Source organism: Ischnura elegans, chromosome 1, assembly GCF_921293095.1.
Source record: "Ischnura elegans chromosome 1, ioIscEleg1.1, whole genome shotgun sequence".
Classification (NCBI taxonomy): Eukaryota; Metazoa; Arthropoda; class Insecta; order Odonata; family Coenagrionidae; genus Ischnura; species Ischnura elegans.
Window position 1 is genome coordinate 98,296,301 of NC_060246.1, and position 20,275 is coordinate 98,316,575.

General features: G+C 36.7%; 1 protein-coding gene across 2 annotated transcripts in view; it reads left to right on the forward strand.

Moving 5' to 3' along the window:
* Window positions 1-1,669: 1,669 nt before the first annotated feature.
* The window catches only part of LOC124166982 (rapamycin-insensitive companion of mTOR), a 45,458-nt gene continuing 26,852 nt past the window's right edge, over window positions 1,670-20,275 (forward strand). For both annotated transcript variants that reach the window (XM_046544735.1, XM_046544743.1), the window contains exons 1-14: window positions 1,670-1,773; window positions 1,860-1,907; window positions 2,067-2,226; window positions 5,314-5,445; window positions 8,865-9,055; window positions 10,602-10,842; window positions 16,223-16,376; window positions 16,794-16,972; window positions 17,404-17,534; window positions 17,843-18,156; window positions 18,839-18,940; window positions 19,336-19,539; window positions 19,629-19,837; window positions 20,131-20,220. In XM_046544735.1, coding sequence (XP_046400691.1) covers window positions 1,719-1,773; window positions 1,860-1,907; window positions 2,067-2,226; window positions 5,314-5,445; window positions 8,865-9,055; window positions 10,602-10,842; window positions 16,223-16,376; window positions 16,794-16,972; window positions 17,404-17,534; window positions 17,843-18,156; window positions 18,839-18,940; window positions 19,336-19,539; window positions 19,629-19,837; window positions 20,131-20,220 — 2,210 coding nt within the window. In that variant the 5' untranslated portion in view covers window positions 1,670-1,718. The remainder of the gene's footprint in view (window positions 1,774-1,859; window positions 1,908-2,066; window positions 2,227-5,313; window positions 5,446-8,864; window positions 9,056-10,601; window positions 10,843-16,222; window positions 16,377-16,793; window positions 16,973-17,403; window positions 17,535-17,842; window positions 18,157-18,838; window positions 18,941-19,335; window positions 19,540-19,628; window positions 19,838-20,130; window positions 20,221-20,275) is intronic.

The following is a 20,275-nucleotide window of genomic DNA, read 5'->3' on the forward strand; positions in this document are numbered from 1 at the left end:
AGGGGCTGCACAATGGGGTTTGCTATGAACTGCACAATGGGCCGAAATTGAAGGGGCGATCTCCTCAACACTCACTTCTAACTCTGTAACTGGATAACATTCTAAAAAATTTTCTCCTAGTCCTGTAAAAGGTTATGCATTGATGTAGGCAATGACTGGGACAGCACATTAAAAGGAATTTTCACAGGAAGGCTGAGAGTTTACATTCAAACCCTACACACCACTCACAGTGGGTTCGAGGGTCCCAGGGCGGACCCCGCAAAGCATACGCTCTCGAGGACCGGGAACCAAGTCCGAGACTTATACGCCCGTGCCTCTTGAGATGGGGAGGACAGAAGAAGGAAAAAGGAAGGGAGGCATCGCCGCGATGAGAGCCCGACGACGCCTCCAGGGGAAGGATAGGAAAGGAAGGGAGGGGACGAGGAATCCCTCGCTGTCACAAAGGCGGGCGGGCCCTACTATAAGCGAAACCAAGCATATGCAATCAATATTCTACCAATCTACCAATCCTAGTAGATGTTCCTATGAGGAAGAAAAATCTATCGATCGAATCGGTAGATACACTCCACTCACAACCATTTTTCGTAAAAAATAACTTTTTCCCTGGCTGTAATGTGTCAAATTTCCTACTTCTGCATTAAAAAAAAGTTGGGCCAATTGGTTTATCTTTAACCATATACTGTCACTGGGTGTAAATATCTAAGGTTTTTGTTGATGTTAGTGCACCTACATCTCATGTAATTCAGTTCACTGCCATACAGATAAGGCCCAGCTTAATCGACTCGACCATAATCTTTCTGGGCCACAAGTTGGGCCCCCATTTTTAGAGCCAATAGCAAGGCTGTCGCAAATAGGGTGGGGTTTAAGAATTTAAAAAACCCCAAGAAATGAGGGTGTACCCTCAGCAACTAATTCCCACTATAAGTGCCCATTAACATTTCCAATGCTCGTAGGGGAGCAACAACACAGCCTCGTCCACTGTGCGACCTTGCTGTCATCAGTTGCAACTCAGGGTGGTACAGCATAATAAGTGACAATGGTAAAGTGAGTGGATTCTGCCAAAAAAAAATGCAAGGGTAAGAGAAAATAAATGTAGTGGGATATCAAAAACTTTATCTTGCTATATTTTGTTCCAAAAATGCAATATATAATTCCGAAGAGTTAAAGCAATTAATTTTGTTCAAGTTTTGATAAAATAAATAATTCTACTCCGCATTGAGCAGTTACTAGGTGTAACCCGTGTGTACGTGTTAGTCCAGTACGAAAAACAGCATTTCTAGCCTAAAAAAACGTTTCAAGAAGAAAGGTGAAGGGATGATCAGAAACATAACTCAAGCATTAAAAATGCTTTAAAATTTTGACTTGACTCTTCTTGTGAAAATGAACCCGAGTTGCAAAATAAAATTAACACCTAACACCAGTACGTAGGTATATAATCGTATTGACTCGAAACGGTTCGCTACATGACCTCTCATGATGGTGAACGATGAGCGATTTAATACATTGAAGCCTAAGAAGACGATACGGAATGCTTTTTGATTTAAAGAATGAATTAGATGGGTGTTATCTGAATGATCAGTCGCATCTTGCGATGAAAACCGCATGAAACCGCAGAACAAAGTCGCAATGGTCGCAATTAGATATTCACCTGTTTTTTGAAAATTCTCATGGGGCGTTTTTATTGGACGCGTTCAACAACAGCAATAAGCAGTTGAAAGATGGCGAGTTGGATGGTCCGGCCGAGGACAGGGAGGACGGGACGATCTTTACGGAGTTAGTATTTGGTTGAGCTGAGTGACATTGATAGTGAAGGTTATTTTTTTACTCAATAACTCTATTAATTTTTATTTTTCCCTCAGATCGGCGTGGCAGCGAGGATGACCATGTACACCTGGACTTCACCAAAGGTAATGACAATATACGTTTCACAAAGAATTCTATTTGATTTATGACTGTATTGTGCGTTATAAACGTGGATTATGATTGATCAAAACCCATATTTTGGTATGAAATTTATTTTTATGAGCAAATGTATTCCACCCTAATGCATTGTCATTGAATTGCAGATGTGTGCGAAAACACCAACGAAATCCTCAGCAACATTTGTAAAAAGCAGGGAATCAGTGAAGGAAAAAAGTTGGCCTACTTGAACGCGTTTGTGAAGCTTTTATCCAAAGTGAAAAGTCACTCCAGTTTTGGTTACACCAAGGAGGATATTTTTTGCTGGTCAGTGAAGTTTGTCCAAATCTTGTGATATCATGTGTGATGTTATATCAGATTACTCGCAGATTTTCTATATTCATCAGAATCAGGTTTATCGCTGCGCCTACCATCGAGAGTACAATTTCTATCTAACGTTACCTCATTATGAGTCATGGTTTTTGTATTGTTTACTTAGATAGGTACCCCATGCTCTTTGACAAGTTAATCTGTGTAACTGATGACATTCAAAATAAGCATCGGGAAAAGTTATCATCATAGTCTAAATCCTTTCAGAACATTTCTGTTTATTTTGGCCCTTGAAAAATAATATTTTAACCGTATTTAAATACTCTTCCCGTTCATTTACTTGTAGATTAAGTACGTTATCCTTTTTTTACTCGGGTGTCGCAGACTAGTTTTTAATATGAGCTTTTTTTTTGCTACTTATGGTGGAAAAAAGTTAGTTGACCTAGATAATTCATTCATATCGCGAGAAATAGGATCGAAAGAAAAGCCTCAAAGGAGAAATGAAATGACATAGCAGACAAGAATACTACCGTCTATAATGTGTCTTTATACTGATTACTGGGAAAGTACTTCTTCCTTTTGACCAACTTTCTAATTTACTTCCTGGAAATAGTGCCTTCTTTTTCATTGGAAATGGCTATAACTATTTTTTGTATTATCATTATAGGTTAGATGGAGAAGTTTTGGCTGGATATGATAGATCTGAGATAGTTATTTTTCAAATCAGTTATGTGACTTTCAATTCTGTCATTTTCAACTATGTGCATAAGCTCATGAAATTGAGTAAATTGGACTTAATATTGTTTTTGGATTTTGTCTTAGACTGTTGAAATTTTCATTCTCGGTTTAGGGTTTATTTATTTCATTTTATTTCACACACCACCGAAAACAGCACTGTTCGGCCTTTACATCGGGGCTGATAACATTTAACAATCACAAACATCCATGCCCTGGATAAGGGTAACTTACCCAATCCTTTTTAAATTCAGTCCTAACTATGGATATTTAATAACTAACACTAAAATTTTAGTTTCATTTGTACTTTGCATTATATCCATTTGGAAAGTGAAGTTCGTCAACATACTATTCATTAACAAAGTGAATGTCATGTTGTATCAGGAAATTCTGTTGCTTGGTAGATTCAAGATTTAATTTAAATCTTAGCTATGAAGTAAGTCAGGTCACCTGTCTGTGACATGGGGGCTGCAGCTGATTTTACGATTTAGAAAAATTAATTGCAAGGAAACAAGAAGCTAGACCAAATAACCACTTAATAACCATTTCTATTTGTCTTCTGCGCTAAACAAAATGTACAGCATTCAAATCATGGAGTCAACTTTCGTTCCCTTCCCTTTTTAGATACAAAGAGAAAATTGATTCAACCCATCCCCAAATTTAAAATATGAGGACTTTACACAGTATTTCCTTAGAAACTCATGCATTTTTTATTTCTCTAGATCATGCTGGCAAATTGATGTTCAGCTGGAATTTCATAATCATTCATTTTCTATTTACTGGTAAACCCTCTTCTCTGTTTCCCTCTCCTAATGTCTTCTAATGGATCTTGTGTGTCCATTTCTTTGACTTCCTGATTCTCCCATTAGTCTATTATTTACAAAGAATAAAGGATATTTGGAAAAAGCTCTGCTCTCCGTTAGTTGTCGGGAATGACTTTACAGAAAACCGTATTGAAATACTATATACTACAGTGCAACCTCGATATAACGACACCCCACAGTACACTAATAAACACACGCGCTATAGCGAATTGTCGCTTTACCGGAGGTGGAGCAAATAATAGCCAATATACCTGTTGCGAACAGATATACAGGAACAGGAGTGGTGCGGCGACAGATAAACATCTATCCGATAAACGTAAGCATAAATCCAGACGAAAGGCGATGTTTTTTTGCATCACTAAATTTCCTTACTCAAATAACGACTAACTATACAAACAATTTATAAGTGCCGCACTGAATAAAAATCATGCAAAGCATTGTTTCGTCAATCATTATATTTATCGAAAGACAGTTTACCACATAAATTTGAGACTGAGCACTCCATTAACTTCATTTCTAACAGATCGCTAGCAATTACAGAGGTTAAGGAGTCTTGATGAAAGTCTTCCGGCGGTGAAACCCTCGCTATGGCGAGAGCCTACACCGAAAGGGTCTCGTAAAAACGAATTTTTTAACACGCTTATTATAGGGTCAATTGACAGTGCATCGGCTATCTCTCGTAATAGCGGGGGTGTCGCTATAGCCCGTACTCGCTTTAACGAGGTTCCACTGTATATAGTTTTTCTCTATAGAAAGTGATAAAGTTGAGGCGATGTGAGACTTTTTGCCAACTACATGCATAGTTGGTGTCTCCTCAAAATCCTATGGAAACTAAAGGGTTCATCATTTGTAGCCAGCCTTTCAAAAGGGGCCTTTCATGTTTTTTACTATGGATGTGCATTCAGATAATACTGTATATGTTAGGATTTTTGTACTTGGATTGCATTGTGGGTATGCCTATCATGGTTTTGGTTGGGAGAATGAATAATAGTTTGTGTTTGGGAGTACCAAACTCAAGAAATCAATTTTATGGATGATAATGGTAATGCTAAGTTCATGGTAAAGGTGGCAAAGTAATTAATTATTAAAATTTATGTGTATCAACGAGTCTTAATATTATTTTCATGTGGGTGTTGAAGTTAGAGAACAATATTTCATGGTAATTTTAAGTTCTTCGAACTTAGGAAGCATTATTTCATGGTAAAATGATGTACTCTTTTTATTATGTTATTAGAATATAATTAAATGAATTAACTAATTAAGTAAGAATTTATGCTATTAAAATATAATAACACACAGAAACTGGAACAGAAGAATTTTGACTCACTAGTCCAATGCTTTTTTCTATTCCAATTTGCTTTTGAAAATTTTGTAAGAAAAGGCCCTCATCCTTTTGCCCTTTACTTGATGTTAAACTTTGTGGTATATATTTTTCTTAGTTTTAAAAAATGTCCCCTTTTAATTTTCTATATACATACTAAGTGTATTTATGCTATTAATGAATTTTTATTATATTTTACCTTAGTCTGCGGGTGGCTCTGGTGAATGAATCCACTCAAGTGAGAGCTGGTGCTTTAAGGGCTGTGAGGCACCTAGTTACAGGAGAGAGGGATGTTGTTACCCTTATTAGGTTAAGGTTACCATATCTTATTGCAAGGTAAGATTTAAATGACTAAGGAATATAAATATTTTTTAGCATTGTTATTTGAATGCAATCAAAGTATCTATATACTCTCATGCCTAGTTTAGCACAAGTTTACCATTGCACAAATTCGTTCCTCAGGGGATATTCCTAATGCCGCTTAGCCAAATCACATCACCTCAACCCTCTCTTGTTAAAACATGATGAACTTGCCACTGTTACTCATGAAATGACTCTCATTTTAAATAATATAATTTGATTTAAATATTCTTCTTTCTTAATATATATATACCAAAATCCAATGCAGCAGTGGTAAAAAAACAAGGCTTATCATGCTGTCGGTATAACCCATTAAAGTAATTTATCTTGTCTCTGTTACTGAATGACATCAGTTAATTTAGATCATTAAATGAGTTTGGAGCTGGTGGAAATGGGTTAATAATGAAGCAATATGGCTTGACATTTAATTTTTATGATCATAAGTTATCAGATAAGTAGATTGACTTCCACCCTTCCACCAAGGTCCACATACTACAGCCTACTATGTGATCGGTGATCACGGGGGCGAAATGGAGGAATGGCCTAGTTATGTTTAGGTTTATTGCCTCCTAGCTGTCATAGGGTCTCAGGCCTCTGTAGCATTGAAGGTAGTGTCACTCCCTCTATAATGGCATTATTTGGCTCTGGAATATAGTGTGACAGTTGTTCAGCTGCATGTGATTTTGATAGTTCCATATGCTATAAATGCTAAGTGTACAATGGTCGAATAGAGGAATGGAGATCGAAAAATGAGGAAGTTATCAAGAAAAAGTATAAATTTGTTAGATAATTTGAAAGCGATCAATTGCTTTGAAAATGGAGAGTGTTCAAGTGATACTGTGCGTAAGTTTAAGCTCATGGCATCAGCAATACGCATTATTATTCTGAAGAAAGACAAAGTTAGTAGCTCAGCCACACCAACTTCAGCCAAGACACATTCACAAAGTTATTTGATGGGAAAAATCGAAAGCCTTATTGTAACCTGGATTGGCCATAAATGGTCGAATTATCTATCTCATTCTCTATCACAGTCAGTGATTCGTGCAAAAGCTGTGACTTAATTTGGATCTATAAGACAAGATGAGATGATTGCTCTTAGTTATTTAGTGGAGGCTCAGTTGGTTCCAGAATTTGAAATGGCGAGCAGGTTATTTCTTGCTCCTTTCCCTCTGTACTAGTTTTTAGTGTTGACAAGATGGGATTGTTTTGGAAGAGAATGTCATGTAATTCATTTATTTTCAGGGAAGAAAAACATATGATATATCATTCAAAAACTCCATAAGCCATGAAAGAATTTTCAAAGCAGCATTTGCCTGTCATTGGGCCCTGGTGTTTTGACCTATTGCAATAGCAAATCGATACCTCCATTGCAAAAGTGCTCAACAATCACCCACCGAATCAAATCCGCTCGTCTAGTAGCCCAACCATACGAATCCCCTCAGCTGGCAATGTCCGGGGCATAACCACTCATCTTCTATTCTCCAAGCTTGGAGGTGTGTGTTTATGCTCCGGACACTGCTAGCTGAGCGGATTCGTATTGTTGGGATACTAGATGATCGGATTTGATTCGGTGGGCGATTGTTGAGCGTTTGTGCAGTGGAGGTATCGAAATGTCTACCACCAAAAGCATTGATGCTCTTCGATAATGCACCTGGGCATCCTCACAGCTTAGTTAATGCCAAAACCTCTTTTCTTGGATTTTTATGTCCTTGCTACCTAAACATGACTTCAGTATTACAACCTATGGACCAGGTAGTAATGTGTAAGTTAAAATCCAGGCATTTAAAACTGACTTTTGAAAGCTTTATTTCAGCAATTGATGGGGATAAAAATAAATCTATCCGGTCATTTTAGAAGAGTTACAACATTATGTCAGCTGTATATATCCTCTTTAAAGTCAATGAAATGTACAACAAGCATGAGCTGTAACAGCTGATTATTCAAGGTATATTTGGCATGAACTAAGCTGTTGCTAGGGTTGCATGTGGCCAGAAGCTGGTACATAACAATTCAATTCTGAGATTTCTGGTGAAGTTGATTCCATAGCAGCACTTACAAGGTAGACGAGAATGGCAGAAATTGGCAGGAAAAATGTGGAAGAACTTCCCAATTATCAAAATAGCAAATTGAGATATGACGAGTGAGAGAAATATCATCAAATGAAGATGCTTGTGAAAGTGAAGACAATCGGGAAGCAAAAGAGTTCTTGCTGAAGAGGTCAACCAAATAATGGCAGTTTTGGACAGCTTTTCTGATAGTGACGCAAACTTGCAGAGTGTAGCAGCACCGTAAAGTCTTGGAAAGTTTGTGCTGCTGTAAAGAACTAATTTGCTAGATGGACAAATCTAAATGCCAGATGATTTTAAATTAGGGATGGACGAATCCAGGATTTTTTTCGGATTCGGAACGGATCCTTGATTTTCGGAGCGGGATCTTTTGGATCGGATATTTGCAGATCCAAATGCATTTTCAAATTCCTGCTATTAAACGAAGTTATTATTCAAGTTTATTCTGAGTACATACAATCAAAGGAATGCTTTTTAGATTTTCATACACATTTTAATATTTTTATAACTTAAAAATAATTTTTATAGGATTTCAAGTTTTTTAAAAACATCTTTACATGCTCAGGGCCTAAACTGTTACGCTTGGGTTAGGAAATGAAAATAAGAAAAATCTTCGGATAAACCACTGACCAGTGGCGTAGTGAGAGGGGGGAGTCCGGGGGATCCAGACCCCCCAAAATATAAGAACACAATTACTTTCCTTCATAAAAGGAAACAAAATATTGAAAAATCATGAATTTACCCAATATCCGAAATCCCAATAGAGCAAAGGTTTAGGTCATATCAAAGAGAAACTCTGAGGATAATGTAAAACTTGGCGGTGATATTGAATGTAAATACATGGCAAAATTATCTGTTAGGGAAAATTTTGCAATGGGGAAGTTGTTTTCCTAACTGTGCTTGTACTCAGACTTAGTTATTGGGAGGTTTAGTAACTATTGAGGTTCATTATGGTAGGTTTTTCCCCAGCATTATGTATGGGGAGGGCTGTAACTTCATTATTTGGCTTCTATAAGTTTGCTGTGTGAAGATATTTCACGTTCACTAACAGGCCATTTATAACACTTCTATGTATTGCAATTATAGTTTTATTATTGATTGGATTTAGCAATTATCTTCTAATGGACATTATGTTCATCTAACATATGTTTAAAGTTTATCCTTGGGTAATAATTCAGGGGCACATATGTTACTTAAGTCATCCTTTATCCTTAACAGGGTATGATTTTTCTCTCAACAGATTTTCATAACCTTCTTTTCTTTCTTTTCATTTAAGTGCTATCCTGTTTCTGTCCAATGTTAATCTATTCCCTGTGTTCTAATTTACAGAAGTGTGGATTTAGTGTTAAGGAACGAAACAGAAAGGGTCCAAGCTCTACGCTTAGCACGGCGAATCCTTTGTGAAGCTCCAAGACTCTTCCCTCCTGAGCTAATCTGTTGCTTGGTCTGCCTTGCAAATGGTGGGGCAGAGGAGAAAGATCGCCTATTCAGAGCTGCTCTTGCTACACTGGCTGAAATTTGTAAGTACTGCCGGCTTTTGTCGGTGGGATGTGAATAGTGAGCAATATTTTATACTAGTGAGTAGTTACATTTATTTTTTATACAGAGAGACCTCCCACTTATGGCCAGTAATGGTATACAAAAATATTTCTTTCAGTGGGAGGTCTCCTTGAGTGTTAATAAAGAGGTGTGTGAAAATAGTTATTGAGTTTTGTGCTAATTTGGGGTTTATGGAGAGTGAAATACAGAGGAGCCTGTTTCTCATCCAAGCTTAATGGGCTATCAAATCTCTTTGTTCATGATGTATTGCTATAAAAATATATCTGGAAAGGGTACTATTTTGTGCAAATGTCAACTGCAGCAAACTCCCGATTATCTGGGGTAATAGTGGGGATAGCCTTATGAATAATCAGAAAACGCAGGTAATCCAAATTTTCACTTTAATTTTATGTAATGTTAATAATTTACCTGAATAAAACAATGCATTATTATTTGCGCACACAGTCTATTATTTTAGATTGCTTCCTGGACCCATTGAGAGCTTTCTTAATCTGACCGCAATCTTTTTAATGGCAATTATGTGATTGTACTCATATTCGCCTTGCTCCAGCAAACTGTCGACACAGGGGAGTGCCTGGCTATGACTCATGCAATCTTTACTTCCTTCATCTCTGCTTCCACTTCCCAATCTGCCTACACTTATACTATTCTCTCTGCCTCCTGTTTGACCTTGAGTGGAAGCAGGGTAAACATATCTGAGTGTGACGAAATCTGTGGTTCCCTGACGGCTGTGTTCAACTGCTTGCGAGGCCATGGCAATTATTGCTCGTTTGATATATGAAAAATACATTTCAATATTGTAGATAACATTTTTTTTAAATATAAGACTGGTTAACCATTGAAAAATCTTATATAATTAATGAAAAGTTTTTTCCCTCGTCATCGTCTTCTGCAATGCTAGAGCACACATCCATGTAAACTTGAAACATTCCTTGTCAGCAAATAAATAAAGTAATTCCACTGTACAAAGAGGAATAATAGTGTTTAGCCTTGCTTTAAAATGAGGTGATTTTCCATCTGATTTTATTTTTTATAAAGATAGAGGTAAAAAAAATAATGGGACGTTAAGCCGTGGTCCCCTTTGCACCTTTTGTTAAGAGCAGGCTAATGCTGACGCTTTGCTTTTCTCCACCCTTCCTTATCTACCCATTTCCTCATGATGCAAATGACCTCAGCTTTCAGTCGCCTCCTCCAAATACCTCCTCCTTTGTATATTATTGAGCAGTCTGTAAGATTGTGTCAGATGTCTAAAAATGTGAAAGTCTGGGGAATCCAGATTAATACCATATTTCTCCGAATAAAGTCCCCCTCTGAGTATATTCCTTCCCACCCCCTAATTTTGAGGCCTCGGTTTCGGGAAAAACTTAAAAAAATATGCTTGAAAATAGCCCTTCCCTTTACTTTTACCATGGGCATGTTTTTTTAAAAAAATGGGGACTATATTCAGATAAATACGGAAATGGCCATCTGGATGTTTTATTGAAGTTTCTTTGCTTTTTCTCACAGGTGTATTGAATCCTATTGCCTTTGTTAATTGTGGAGGTGTTGGTACCTTGGGGCGAAACCTATTGGACTGTGGTGCTCCTCGAGTGTCAGAGTCTTTAGCAGGTTGCCTTCTACACCTACTGGATCAGCCAGAAACTCGGAAAGAAGCTCATGTTTGTTTGCATGCTTTGGCTGCACCCTACTGTGATTTTCATTACCGCCATTCTGGTAGCAGTGGAAACAGTGTAGCTGATAAGAACAGGTTAGCTGATGGTGTTTATCAATTTTATCCTAAGATTTATTATAGGAGTTTTTAGGTATTATATACTACACATTTATAAAACTTGTACCTAAAGTGCTGCCAGCTTCTGTTGTTGTTAGCCTTCTAATGTTTGATATACCAGTCATAATAATGGGGGGTGGTTTGTTGGAGAACAATTGGGTTGAGGTTAAGTGTCTAATAGAGTAGTGCTATAATTTTTTCATGACCAGATATGCATAGTTGCTGCAGAAATTGCTTCTGTTAAGGTTAGTGGCATTTTTGATGCCCTACCCTCATCTACTTTTCTGCAGAAATTCCCCTCTCTCATCAGTTCCTCCTAAGGTGACTACAGTAGAAGCTTGGTTTAAAGATTGCTCATAATCCCTGGAAAATAGCTTGCTATATCGTGAGCGGGATATATGCATCCCTGGCTGCGTGTCTCATAATGTGTTGCGACGTGATCACGGACCTGCTATCGTCCAGGATTGGTGTGATGCATCAAATCAATGTGCAGTGGTAAAACCATTTTTTAGGCACCCAGCCTTGAAGTCCTCGTACAAAGTTGCATGAAAGGCAGTCATAAAGCTATGCGATTCCGTGAGCATGCTGCGCAATTGCTCCATGAATTTGAGAAATGCCTTGCAAGGTGCACTCTATTTCACTGAGAACATAATTAGTAGTACAGAATTTAGATTTTTTAATCAATAATTAGTTGTTTGCATTGCAGTAGAACTTCTTTAGTACATTTCTGAAAGGACCTCAAAAAATGAACATACTAACCAGGAAAACGTGCTAACGAGAAAAGTAAGTAATAGCAGTTAGGGTAATTGCAATCTGTGGAAAAGTCGCCATAATTACAATTACTATCGGTAGTTCTATTAGGATTGCCTTGCTGAACTCTTTTCACATTTAAAATCAAGAAAATGAGAACTAAATTGAAAAACAATACCATGTGAACAAAATTCACAATGCTTAATAGATTTCCCGAAGACAATTACATGAAAACGGCATCAATCTCCCGTGATGTATCCTATAGATGTATTTATAGAAGGAGGACAAGTGAAGCTAAGTCATTTCTTCTTTCTCACAGCGTACTCGGAGAATATAACGACAACCCTGAGTAGGTCAATTGGTTGTTTTTAAGCATCATAAAAATTGGGCAAAATTTTATTGACCTTAAATTACGGCAACAGCCGTACACATTCGCTTCTGGAATCAAACCATATCGATTATTATATCGGTTAATAACTCACGAGATTATTACATTACAACATCATTACATGAAGATTTTTATATTATACAGTTTAAATTTACTTTAAAAAATATTCTAATGTCGTCTGCTTTCTATTTCTCGTGCCGAGATCAAGTATCACTTCCATCTTCGTTTTCTTTCAACTCCTGTTCGTGAAATTTTATCGATTGACATGGTTTGGCAAACAGTGAGATCATCATCACACTCGCAATACTTGTCGAAATTCACCTCTCCAGCAAGGATTTCAGTCCACTTCCTCGAGAATTTAAATCTTTACTAAAGTTCTAATCTGCTTCACTAATCGTTTTCTCTCCATTTCAATTGTAATTTAACTGCCCTCGCTATGATAACTTGTGCAATAGCAACAACTGCCCACTCGCGAAATTTGTGCACGAGTGTGACACTCCAAAGGCTACAGAAGGTGAGGAGCTCAGGGCCGCATTTTATTATTCATCAAGTCAAAAGAATTGAGAAATGCATTTGGATAAATCACAGTCGTAGAAAGAGAGATGTGGAATGAATGTAAGAATGTCAATGACTGATAGTAATATATTAAATCATGAATTCGGAGGTTTACAACCCTTAAGCAGATACTAGAGAACGAATTGCGGGTTGCGTCACGGCAAGCAATTGATCGTGCTAACCAGGAAAGTGCAACTTTTTCAAACGTACTAACCAAATGCTTTTACCTGTATTTTGTTTGGATGGTACCGGGACCGAGAGAAATCGCTGTACTAAGGAGGAACGTACTAACCAAGTTGCACTGTCTTTAATTTCAAGAAATTGAAAACATCCCCATAAACTTCGCCACAGTTTTATATCATGCATCATTCGTTTTTAAAGTGAACCAAGAATGAATTATTTTGTCACACTCCTGAAATTAAAACCGTTGAAATGCATTATTGTTTTATTTGAGCCCAGGTTTTCATAAAAAATTTAGAAAAAGATAATCTTGAAAGTGATAATCTCTTTGGAGGGTCATTCCATGTCAGTTCACCCAGGCATGGCACCCACCGACTCGGATTTTAATGAAATTTTTATCACTAGCTACTATCACCTATCTAATGACCCATCTAAAATATTTCCTTTCTCACTCTCATAGTTTGCAAGATATGAGGAGTCAAAGTTTGATATGTTTGCTCAGAAGTGGCGCTAGTGGGAGTCAAATTCCAGAGTGCAGGGCACAGCGTAAAAATTCATAACTCAGAAACCACATAATATATTTGAATGAAATTTTGACCCCTTGTCTATCCAAGTGCATAGCTTCCATAGTAATGTCTTTTATTGCCCTTGCATTGTTATGTTAGCCAAAATGATGTCAACAGTTGTTAATTAACCGATTTATTTAGCTCAAAAACATTACTTCATATTTTCAGAATTATCACCAAAAGGCAGAGCAGTTAACTCATCCAATTTTTTTTAAATTGAAGGTTAATATGTGCTCCAATATACTGTGAAATAAAAATGGTGGTGTTTTGACTGCCACTATGAGTATTTCAGGTTTTACTTTTTTTTCTGCCCCCGTGAGAGGGATTTTGGACACGTACTGTAAGACAATAAGTATAAGTGTATCCATACCTTCATGAGGATATATTTGAAATATTGGTCAGTAAATCTAAGACCAAACATGTAGTCTAGTGAATGTGGCTCTTGTTCATACAATTTTTTTAATAATAATACTTGGCTCGTGGCAGCTGAGGGGAAAAGAGCCCAAATGGCTCAGAAATGTGAAATGATGCTTTTTCCTGGAATTTACCCATTTTTTCAAGTGTTTAGCATAGGGACAAATTGGTATCAACATACGTACATTAGACTCTTACTATGCATTAAGAGGATAAATGGAAATACTTATTTAAATAAAATTATTTAAATAATACACTTCAATGTGTTTAAGGCATCTCCCGAACATCTCTGGAGGCTCTCTCGGGCAACTAAACGCTTTACAATACCACCAATTCCATCACATGGGGATTTTAAATGGCTTGTAGCAAAGAATGTCCATGATGCCATTAAAGAGAAATCCTGGTAATGCTTGCAAAGATTGAGAAATTTTTTGCAGTTCTTGTACCGTCCTGCACAACCATCACTAAAGTAACTCAATTTTTTGACTCACGTAAAATTTTCCTTCACAAAGCAAAATATTATTCTTTGGGTTTCATAAACAAAAGCTACATCATGCTCCAAATCATCTGACAAGATGCATAAACTGGAAATAATAAGCTGTTTAGTCAGGTGATCTCGAGTATAAATCACAACAGGGTGTACCGTACAACTATCCCTTGTCCAGTGATACCCTTGTGCCTCATCTTTGATAACATATGAGTAGTTCTCATTGAAGTCAAGGAGAACAACTGCATCATGGGGTCCAAGATTTTCTTTCATTTGCTTCAGGTAGTTTGCCTGTACCTTCGTAATAAATGAATGGGGCACCATGTTTTTCCACTCTTTCAATAAAAGTTAATCAGTACTCATCAAATGTCGCAGTGAAGTTCACCAGTTGAGATCTGTCACGGGAAAAATGAGCAAATTTTTTAACTGTGCAGCATCGAAAAGTAATTGCATCTGATTGCCTCAAAAAAACCTACACACCAGTGGTGCAACTGAACAAAATTGAGATCATTAGTATACTTGAAAAACAGCTGTTATCTCTCAGAAGTGGTGTACCTGGGGAAGTCCTATCCAATGTCTGCGAACATCACAGAATATACTATTTGAAAAAGTATGAAACCTACCAAATATATTGTCTTGATCCTTTTAACAGCAACAAGAAGAAAATATCAAAATCACTGAGAAATGTAAGTCTTGAATTTGCAGAAAAGGCCTGTAAAATCCCAATTATTCGGAAATTAGTGCCAGGAATGAAAATATGCCAGCCATGTAGGGAGGAAGTAAAGAAACACTCCAGGTTTGGAAATGAGCTTTCCGATGTTGAAGAAGTAGATAGTGACAGCAATGATAGTATTTTGAATTTTGAAACAACAGTATCCCAAGAAAAATCAACTGAGCTACCTAACAGAACGCTGCAAGATAGAGAGGAGTCACCTTTAAAATTTCATGGCATATCATCTCACAGAAGGTCAACCTACGCTAAAAGGAAAGTAGAGTCAGCATGCAGTAATTTTAAAAGGAAAGTTAAAAGAGTTCTTGATAAAGAATAATCTCCAGAAAAGGATGACCCAAAACTGCCAAAAGAACTACTTCAGAAAGTTCATGAAATGGATGTGCTCATAGACTTAATCAAACAAAAAGTTGACACATCAAGCACTCATCAAGGAAAGGTACATCTGTTATCATTGGTACCAACTTCATGGAGCAGGAAGAAAGTAATGGAAGAGTTTCATGTGAGTGAATACACTGCCCGCCAAGCAAGAGAACTTTTCAGAGACAATGGAAAATTGGCTGCACCTGAATTGAGAAAAGGGAAGGCAAATATAAAACATTACAATTAGTTAGGACTTTCTATAAAAGTGAAGAGTACTCCAGAATGATACCTGGAAAGAAAGATTCCATTAGTATCTCCAAAAATGTACATGTTCAGAAGAGATTATTACTTCCTAACTTGAAGGAATTGTATTCCACTTTTAAATTTGACTTCCCCCTTCTCTTCTGTGATTGGCTAGAAGAGTGGGTGGGTTGCGAGCATGCTCAAGGTCAGCCGCCTTCAGTTCGGGAAAATGGTATAAGCCTATTTACGTTTCTCATCAGCAGAATTCTGAAATTTCTTGAGTTGCCTTTGGTTATGAGACTTCGATTTTTTGCCTGTTTCTGTAAATTTGTGCAATTTCGAGCGTATGTCTAATGACCTGGTTCATTATTGTGTGTTTTAATTGTTTTCTGTTTTTTCAAATATACTTGTTGGTTGACTATTCACATTAGCCGTTCGTTTTACATCATTCTCTGTCTACAAAGATTTGGAAGAATTCTATCCTTTCTAGGGTGTTGAACGAATCTCCATTTCAAAAACATGGCATTATGGGATGAACTTTTCTTAATTAGATATTTCTCTATGTTTACTCATTTGGGAGTGGTATGTATTGTTTCCAATTTTTTTGTTGGTTCTTTATGTCTCATGATGAAGTAGGGGTTTTGATTGTTTTATAAGTCACTTATTTTTTCTTTTCATTTTAGGGAGGATAGAGAGATGCGTTTCAACTGTAGTCGATTAGCCTTGCTGTCAGTACTTAGATCATGGCCCGGTGTATTCCAGTTTTGCTACCCCAAAAATACTTCTGGCCTTAGGTCAATCATTGACATACTCTACTTGAGGCAGCTAGATGTGAGGGTAAGTTCAATAAGGTTTTTAATTTGTTATTAACTCATACTATAATATTATTTATTTTGTCTAGTGAGTTTTCAAGTCAAAAAGTATGGCTACAGCAGAACCTATATCATTTTTCAAGGGGTTTGATAAAAAAAACAATGAATGCAGGAATGATTGGCAAGGTTGCCTATGAAGCAGGAAACTCAGATTTAGGCTAGTTCTGGCAAGAATGATGCTTGTAGAAATTTAATTTTTTCTTTATAATTCTTTTGCTTGAGAAAAATTAATAATTGAATCAGTATGGTCTTAATAAGCTCACTAAAAAGCCTGCTTAACATTATACATAAAATGTTAACTTATGACGATGTGTGTTGATATGCTAATTGTTTGAAATCGTGATTTTTCTGACTTAAGTTTTGGTGTTGTACTTAATTCTAGAAAGCAATATTGGATTTGTTGTATGATGTGCTGGGACTTCATGTACCACCATGGACTGACAAAGCCAGTGTTGCTCTAGAGGCTGTGGATCCAGGCAGTCATAAAGATAGCTATAACCTAGGGGAAGGGTTTGTTGTTGCTGAAGCAAAAGCTCTTTTACCTCATCTGGCACGTTTCAGGTAATATTTATGAAAATTGATGTAAAAGTCTTTGTGTGTTTCATGTTGATATATTCTTCTGAATTTGTTATCTTATTGGGAAGAAAATAATTTTTTATTTTAATGCTAATCTTTTTGGAGGTAAGTGCATGCCTTAATATTTAACCCATGGTGTGAAGAAGAATTTACTTGTGCGATAGCAGTCAAAGGCTAGGATCATGAAATTCTTCTTGCAGTTGACTTGAGCAAGTGGAAATGAATTTCAGATAGGTGACAAAGGTGTGCCCATAAGGTTTTTGTGAGATGGGTTTAATTTTTCCATGCATTTTTGGTTCTCGGTTCTCAATACCGGTTCCACAGAAAAAGAACAGGCAGAACCGAGAAACGGGAACCAGAACCAACACATCTCTAGTAATAATCATAATTTATGTCAAGTAATTTTACTTTTTTAGGCCAAACATTGTGGAAATACACCTTGCAGTCTTGTTAAATACACTTATGAAGTGTGGTCTCTTGGAAGCACTCGTTGATGTCATTGTCACTAGCGATGTGTTCTTATCGATTCGTGCTACTATTCTTCTAGGTGAGTTGTAATTGGATTTACTGGTAAATTTTTTTGAAAACATCAGAATGTGCATGTTCGAATTGAAATTAAGTGGAAACCTTTTTTTTGTGGTTTGATATTCAAACTGGTACTATTGATCAAGTTTTGGTACCAATTGCCATAGTGGATAATTTTACAATCGATGCTTGAACTATAGATAATATGCTTAGCACCAGATGATATATTTTTGAGAGTTCTTACCACAATGAAATAGCTAAAAAGGAATGCAAATTAGCAACATTGCAATATTTTGGCTGTAAAAACTTGTTTGGTTCTTTGATTTTCAGGTGAAGTCTTGCATTTAGTTCATATACTTCTTCCCCCGCAATGTTCTCAGCTCTCACCTGGTCTACCAAATTTAATCAGTTATGCAACAGTAGGTGTTAATAAGCTTAGGAGTGATCGAGGCCTTAGTGAGGCAGGAGAAGAGCTTCAGCTGTGGAGACAGCAAGCATTAAGTGCTGTATCCATTCTATCGAGAATACATGCTTTCAAGGAACGACATCCCACTCCTTCATCTCTCTTCCTTGACCAACTCATGCAGTTTGCAAGTCCCAGTGCTGGTGCAAATGATAGAGCTGCTAGATCAAAGCTTTACCAGGTATGTGCACCGTATCCAGGGGAATTGAAACAGTTTCTGCTTAGGGGGTCGGCACATCTTGATCTCCAAAGATGCTTCACAAGTATTGTGTATCAACAGGTTTATCGAAATCTGGTGTGTGTGGTAGAGTTGGTTGTATTTCCCAATTTTTTATATCAAATCCACTTGGGATAAGGTAATATTAAAATTTCAGCAATCAATTCAAAATTATAATTTCAATTGTGTATGATATCGCAGTGGACTGCTTATTTTACCCTGTTTATTATATTGTTTTGGTTCAATGTGTGGTGTTTACCGTAGCCAATCAAAATTATGTATATTGCAGAGCTGTGCCATAGAGTTCACATATGTTCTGACACCATTTTGGCCTTACAAAAAAAATGAAATTATCAGCGCTTCCATGCTAATCCCCTTGTTATCTTTACTCCTTTGTTTACCTTATGCGTCCCAGTTGAAATCACGCACAGAATGGACTCATTTTGGTAATGTGAATATCCTACCTAGCATTGGTGGTTCTATGAATACGATATTTATTAATGGTTTGCAGATTATCATGTATAAATTTATGAATGTTTGGCTTTCAGTATGTTTTCTCACTCTTTATGTTGTAATTGTTAATTTTAGCTTTTGTGTATACATCCTTTTTTCTTGTTAGATAATGGAATACAATGATATTTTACAGCTGGTCATGAAGGATGGAGACGATGCAATGAAGGAATCTGGTGTTCTCGCAAATAAGGACCCTCTCTTTTGGAATTGGGTCATTATAAGAGCTGTTCTCAAGGTGAGTTTGCTGAATAGCCATTCATCATCATTGTTGAACATGCACAACATGTATGAACCTTGTAAAAAATGAGCTAAAAATCATGATACATGAAACCTGTAAATTAATGCATAAAACGCATACCTTCTCAAAGGTGAGTGGCCACGGAAGTTTTTTAGTTTTAAAAAGTTTTAGTTTGCAATGAAATGTTTTGAAAGACCAAATCCTTTCCACTTTCACTGTTTGCTGTGTTTGCTAATGTACCTTTTTGATGTACAATTCTTGTAACCTCATGTTATGGAATCCAAGTGATTCTTAATCAGTTGTCATTAAATTTTGACTGCATGGTTTGTCTATCAAGGGGTTCAACAAATTTTATCAAATGCTTAGTATTATTCAGTCATTTTCTTTTACAGAATCGCAGTGAACCATTCAAACATCTTGATGACTCTGCTCAGAAAACCTTCATTCGTCGTCTGGTAGACTACTTTAAGCCTTCAACCCCCAATGGCTATGGAAGAGTTACAGGAACTGGCTCCAATGATGAGAAGTCTCATCAGCGTCATATTCAAACTCTAGTGGGAATTGAGCTCATTGAATTTCTTATAGAAGCTGATGAGGTTTGTGATTTTCCTGGGATTATTGAGTTGTCTCGTGCTATTTTACTTTCTCTCCACTGATGTAATTCTTGTTTTGACCTTCTTTTTAGGCGGAAAGTGGAAAATTCTTAGGAGAGCTCCTTGCTGACATAGCGAATAATATTCAATCAATTTCCTCGAGTTCTTCAGCTCACGATGCATTATTTAGCCCCCATCAGATGTCAACATCTTTGTGTCGTTATTATTTTCTTTTCTTAGGGCGCCTCTCTCATCATAGCCGAGGTCTTAAAGCGTTAGATAGAGCGGGAGTATTTCAAATGTAAGTATTGTGTAATTGCTGTATATTCTGTTGTTAAAGTGGAAATAATATAAAAAGTGTGATTGATTATGTTAGTATGCTCTCAATCCCTATAATTCTTTTCATGTTTATTATTTGATCGATTATTTTTGTCCTCTGATAGCCATGGCCATACTTCATCTTCCTTTCCTGTATTCTTATTAGATGCTGTTTATTTATTTTTCAATGTTTACTCAAGTGTTGTTGTTTTTTGTATTAGTTAGAAACAACATGTTTATATTACTTGATGTCTGATAAGTTTTGCTCCTTTTCAGTTTGTTGGATCTAGTGGCATCAACCACACATGACTGTTACGTTAAATTGATTATTTCAAGTCTTGACTACAGTATCGATGGTGTAGCAAGGTGTGTTGTTACTTGTCAATATTGCCATTTATGTTCTTGATATTTTATTTCTGAT